A 6002-nucleotide genomic window follows, 5' to 3' on the forward strand; every position below is an offset into this window, starting at 1 on the left:
ACGGGCTGATGTGTACGATTCCTTTTGAAGATAGAAGAGACAACAATTACGACAATAGTAGACAGCCCCATCATCATCGATCAATTTCTTAATAATTACAATAAGGTTAACGGCAGCTATATACTACACTTGCATATTTCCTATATATCAATGTTTGTTTTGCCCTAGTCGACGGTAGTACATAATACTATATATGATATAGGGAATTGGTTTTCCCACTCTTGTTTGTTCTGTCAATTTACATTTTCTTTGTTGAAAATTATACGTTTTCACTCTTCTTTTATCCACTTACACTTCTAAAAGAGAGTATAAATGAAAAAAATATATATATATTATATGCTAAACCCAATTGGTTACGGCCAGCAGATACTCTTCAGTCCGGCCCTAAACCCAATGGCAACACACATGCATTATGCATATGATGCTCCTCTAAATTAAAATTATAAATTAATGCAGTCTAAAGTAAAATATCTATCTATATCACCAGTAGCATCAGTGAAGAAAGTTGAATATTAAACGTGACCGTGGACCTTGGTAAGGAATTAGAATGAAAAAGAATTGTTGGAAAGCGCCATCGAGGGCGGGACAATTAATTTATTTATTCATTAAACTAATTAAATATTGTCAAACCAAGCATTGTTTTGTACTTAGTTTTAGCAGTGGCTAGTAGGGTTAGGTATTAGGTAGCCGAACAAATTCTTGTGCTTATTTTTTATATGTGGGGTTCTGGGTTCGGGGTTGGGCGTAGATAATTCGTCCCCCGGCCTGACCCTCTCTCTCTCTCTCGTGCTTATGAATTAAAATAGTTGATATGATTTCTTTGTTCTTGATGCATGGCAATATTAAATTATTGATTACGGATATCTCGTAACCAGACAAATAAGAAAATAAATTCTCACTTGTCCATTATGTTGGAATGTATCCATTTTTAAGATTCTGCACAAACAGTACTGGCTCAGCTGCTAGCGCCCGTGTCTGCTGCTGTGACATTCTGATTCTGTATATATATATACATGCATGCTCAACATGGCTTACCTCACACATTAGTTAATTCAAAGTTTAATTACGGGACATCGATCTCATTACTAATATTAATTTAGATATTTTTCCTTTGATTATTTCAAAATTAAGTACCATCAGGAGAGAGAGAGAGAGAGAGAGAGATGATATTTATCCTTTATCTTCAAATATCTACGCAACGCAAGAAAGATACCACACATGTGGTACTGGTACAGGGAGATATATAAATAGCTGAAAGTACTGGATATATCAATTAGTGTAAGCCTTAAGGCATGCACATGTAGAAATTAAATCAATGAAACCCTAATGCGTGGGGGTCAAGACAACTAGTTCATAATTAAACGTCCTTTTTTCCATACATATATTAAACAGGAACTGTCATCCATATGAACTTAATTGGAATCCTTCTTTCACCTCATCATCACAACTGTACGCATGCTCATTGCATTGCAGTGCCTCCAAAGGGTTGACTTGCCTGCGCTGACTTCAACTCTGGGTCTAAAGTGCCGATCATATTTATGCCATGATGTTGCTGATGATGATCTCGTTGTGAGTATCCATGGCCACCACTCATGTTTCGTACCATCCCTCCAACTCCCAGAAAATCCAAGGTCAATTTATCAGACCCTCCAAAATTTACACCCAAATTTTGATGCAACTTAGCCTCATCATAATTTGTGTTATTATGCTGTTGATCCATTGCATTAACCCTAGTACCAGTACTGCCACTACTAAACCCACCAAAGCTGTTATGATCCTGTCCATGCACTCCTCCACCTCCAAAAACAGAAGAGCCCCCACTGGCAAGAGAGTTCATCAAACCTTGAAGATGGTTTTCATTGTCCACCTGCTGTGATGATCTTAAGTGTTGCTGTTCGCCACCACTGTGATGATCGCCACTAAAACTGACACCAACGGTAGAGGGTGCCGAAACTAGTTGCCTACCGGATTTAGCTGCTCTTGTTGATGAATTGCCTAACCCTCGTAGCAGAGACGAGCTTTCGGTGCTTGTAGTTGAACCCATTTGGGCAGCTTTCTGAAGCAAAGCAGTGGCAGACATATGTGAAGCAATGTTGCTTTCATGTTGCATGGAATTCCCATAGAGAGATGGTAGAGTAGCCGACCCCATATTGTGATGATCAGCAGCACCCATGCTAAACCCTTGGCCACCACCATTGCCATCACTAAACTGATGATCAGGTGGAGTCAAGCTGCTGCTGGTACTGTTGTTAGAAAAGAAGCTCAGGTTGAAGAGATTTGCAGCACTAGTTGATGAGGGTGAGTTGTTGTTGTTACCGTTGCTTTGGAGATCAGGAAGTTGCATTAGCCCATGCAATGCTGCCTTGCTGGGAAATTGGTGCTGATCCTGAAAGCCTTGCTGGTTAGCAATATCCCTCATGAAGAAATTGGAGGAATTAGGCATGGCTTGTGATCCGAAGGAAGAAGGATTTGACGGTGTGATTAGATGCTCATATTTTGCACCACCAGTATTTCCTAACCTCAACATGTTGTTGGGCAGGTGGGTCTGATTTTGAAGTGAGGGAATTTGGGATAGGCCTAAGCTCATGTGGTTGTTTCCATATAGTTGACCACCCATGGTGTTTAAGCTTGAAGGATGCCTTGCACTCTCCTGAGCCAGTGCATCGCAGAATGCCCTATGCGTGATAAAGCTGTCGCGCCTATATATCACAAAGAAATGAAAAGAAAGGCTGAGCCAGTGCACCTCATCTCATGTGTGTACATATATAAGATGTTTACAAGGGAAGAACAAGACATCATATATGTGGGGATAAAAACAATAATCATTCTTACCCGTTTTAGTTAAAATTGTGATGTATGCATAAACGGCAAAAGGATTTACCCCGGAGTTGAATTTCTGTTTTTTTTAATTGATTTTAATTGCTATTTTTCAGCCTAGTGTGTTTGAAAGTCAACTGAATTGATCTCCCCTCCCATGAAAACAAAACAATGCTTACACACGAGATCAATAGTAGCAAAAAAATAAAATCCTAAACTACTACGTACATGAAAATAATTGAGACCGTAAACGCTGCATGTAATGTAATACTAAATTTTGTTTATAAAGAAAGGAAAAGAGCAAACAAAATTTCACTAGAACCGGAAAAGGGAAAACCAATGAGATTCCTATTATCATAATGGTTTCTCTCTTCAATCAAGAAATAGGAAAGAAGTACAGTGTTAGTTGATTTTTTTTTTTTTTCCCTCCTCCAATAAATGCGAAACCCTTGAACGGTCATTTGTTTTATTAATTTCCACAGAGAATATTTCCATAACCAAGATAGACAGACCCAAATTCACAAACCTCATCACCCTAATCATTGAACACTCTACCACTCTGACTTCTAAATTTTCAAAAACTGTCAAGCTTTTTGCTAGGTAGAAAAATGTGGTGTTGGACCAGTACCCAGAGAGAGAGAGAGAGAGAGAGAGAGAGAGAGAGAGAGAGAGAGAGAGAGAGAGCATCTTTGGTCCCATGAGAGATGAGAGCATACGTTTTAATTTCATGGGAAGGAGTACCAGGAAGAGGAGCAGAGCAGAGCTGTAGCTCTGATCTGAATAGATGAAGCCAGCCCAGAAGAGAACAAAAACTCATGAGTGACATATATATATATATATATATATATCTCCAAATCATTATAAGACAAGAAAGCTAAAGCAAGCTCTATCTCCAATAGTCCAGTGCAGTAACCATTAATATTATGCTTCCCTTCCCTTCCATATGTATCTTGTGTATGTATAATAAGACTCACTGGTACTGTATCTCCACACGTGAGTGGGGCAAAACATATATATATATGGTGCCAAGGTCACCCAAAGGCGTTGTTTTCGAGGATCCATCCATACATAATCAAGATAAGCTAAATTTCTTGTTTTTCCTCTCTCTCTCTCTCTCTCTCTCTCTCTCTCATAAAATTTGATTTTCATTTTGAAACCCGTATATATATGGTAGAATAGACATTGCCAGTTTCACACAGATTACTCACGTGTAAACAGTCCTGCCATATTAACCCAGACACGGACACACTCACTCTCTCGCAGAAAGACCCAAAAAAGAAAAAGTTAATTTGTTTAACTTCATCATTTTCCTTTTATTTAATTTTTCAATTTTTGAGAACGTCTCTCAAATTAATGAACGAATTAATGGATGAATGAATGAATGAATGAAAATACCTTGAGAAGAGAGTGCCACAATCGCATCTGTATTCCCTAGTGCCGCAAGTCTTAGAATGGGCCTTCCAATCCGATTGCACGGCGTATCTCTTGGAGCACTTCTCGCACTTCCATTTCTTCTCGCCATGTTTTCTAGAGAAGTGTTTTTTGATGCCGGTGAGGTCGCCGAGAGCTCGAGAGGGGTCATGGTGGACGCATGTGGGTTCGGGGCACAGGTAGACCTTGCGTCTGGGTTCTTTTGTAGTCTTCTGCTTGAGCTTCCAAGGCAGGTTGTGTCCTCTTCTGTGGAGCTGTAGGTTTTGCTCCCTTTGGAACCCTTTGTTGCACACCTCACATATGAACCTGTTTGTTGCCATTAGCGTCTTGGGAGATAGTGCGATGACCTCTGCATCTGGATCTGTAATCAAAATTAATGCCAAAACCAAATTAACAATTTTTCTTTTAACTTGTTTCGGTTCAACACCAGAATTACGGAAAGAAAAGAGCTGGAAGACAATGATTTCTAAGGGAAAAAATTAATAATTAAGAGCCAAACGGAGGAAACACAAATCCATTTCATCACACCAAAGAATCAGTACATAAATTTAGGGTTTCTTTTCTGAAATTTGTCAACTGATTGAAAAAAGTAGATACAAAAGAATTGATGTAATTATATAAAGAGATACTTACTTGGATTTCCAGGTTGATTTCTCCTTTTCTTTTGAGGGGGTGGGGCTGCGGCTGCGGCTGTAGTATTAGAGGAAGGCGTTGCGGAGGAATGCTGTTGTAGCGTGGACGTCATCTGGCTTTGGGTTTCTTCTCTGCTACTAGTGCTTCCGAAAAACGGTATTGACGAAGAAGCAGCCGCCATGTATATACGGTGAAGAAAACAAGTAATATTCTTAATTCAACACTGATCTTGTTTCGAGCAACTCAAAGAAAATTTGTGAAGTGATAGCTACAATAAAGTAGAACACTCTAGACATACAAACCTAGCAAGCTAAGTAAAATAAAAGTTGTGAGTCGAAGGTCCCTTAATTGCTAGGTAGGTAGGTAGCTTGAGAAATACGACCCACAAATACAAATCAAGGGAGGAAAGAAATTAACAAGTATCTGCGGGTGGGGGGAAAGGGAGGGGTCGACAACTAAAATCCGGAAATGATGAAGATAGAGAGAAGAACCAGAGTCAATCCGGAATATATGTGCAGGCCAGCTTCTTCTTGCTCTCTTAGCTATCTATGTATCAATCTATCTTGTTTTTAAAATGAATAAAAACGGATCTGCTAAAACGCTCTTATTGTTCCTCTCTCAATCATTTCATGTCATGTACATACACAGCACACATACATACATGTCCTAGCTAGCTAGCTACGCATCTCTCTCTCTCTCTCTCTCCCTTGTTTTTTGTGTTTTGATTTTGCTCGTCCTTTTCTCACTGTAAATTAAAATAATTACAGATATTAAAAAAGAAAAGAAAAATATCGAATGGAGAGAGAGAGAGAGAGAGAGAGAGAGAGGAGGGAAGCTGGGGTCGCTGTTCATGCAGCTCACGCAGCCTAATGTGTGTCGTTATGCGGCGATTGTAAGTGGGGCCAGCTTTGCTCACTCTCAAAGCTGAAGGGTGAAGAGTGTAGGGTGTAGGTCTTACCCTCTCCCCATCTCTCTCCTTCTCTTATTTCGTATCTTCTACCTTCGCATCCAGACAACCCTCTCTTTCGTCACTCTGCGCCCATCATATATGCTCTCTCTCTCTCTCTCTCTCTCTCTCTCTCTCTCTCTCTGTACGTTGTAACTGTGCAATACAAATGCTT

The 6002-nt window shown here is 39.7% G+C and overlaps 1 protein-coding gene across 1 annotated transcript; it reads right to left on the minus strand.

Moving 5' to 3' along the window:
- Nucleotides 1–1176: 1176 nt before the first annotated feature.
- Nucleotides 1177–5594, minus strand: LOC117630896 (protein indeterminate-domain 4, chloroplastic-like). Its single transcript, XM_034363746.1, has 3 exons — nt 4882–5594; nt 4213–4609; nt 1177–2699 (listed from the first exon to the last, which is right to left on the minus strand). The coding sequence occupies exons 1-3, from the start codon at nt 5060–5062 to the stop codon at nt 1460–1462; spliced, it is 1818 nt and encodes a 605-aa protein (XP_034219637.1). The 5' UTR covers nt 5063–5594; the 3' UTR covers nt 1177–1459.
- Between the last annotated feature and the right edge of the window lie 408 nt (nt 5595–6002).

Source organism: Prunus dulcis, chromosome 1 (assembly GCF_902201215.1).
Source record: "Prunus dulcis chromosome 1, ALMONDv2, whole genome shotgun sequence".
NCBI lineage: Eukaryota > Viridiplantae > Streptophyta > Magnoliopsida > Rosales > Rosaceae > Prunus > Prunus dulcis.

Coding starts and splice junctions, on each gene's coding strand:
- LOC117630896 (XM_034363746.1), bottom strand. CDS start 5,062: ATGGCGGCTGCTTCTTCGTCAATACCGTTTTTCGGAAGCACTAGTAGC. Junction 4,610..4,881: donor AAATCAACCTGGAAATCCAA/GTAAGTATCTCT, acceptor TTTTGATTACAG/ATCCAGATGCAGAGGTCATC. Junction 2,700..4,212: donor TGTGGCACTCTCTTCTCAAG/GTATTTTCATTC, acceptor TGTGATATATAG/GCGCGACAGCTTTATCACGC.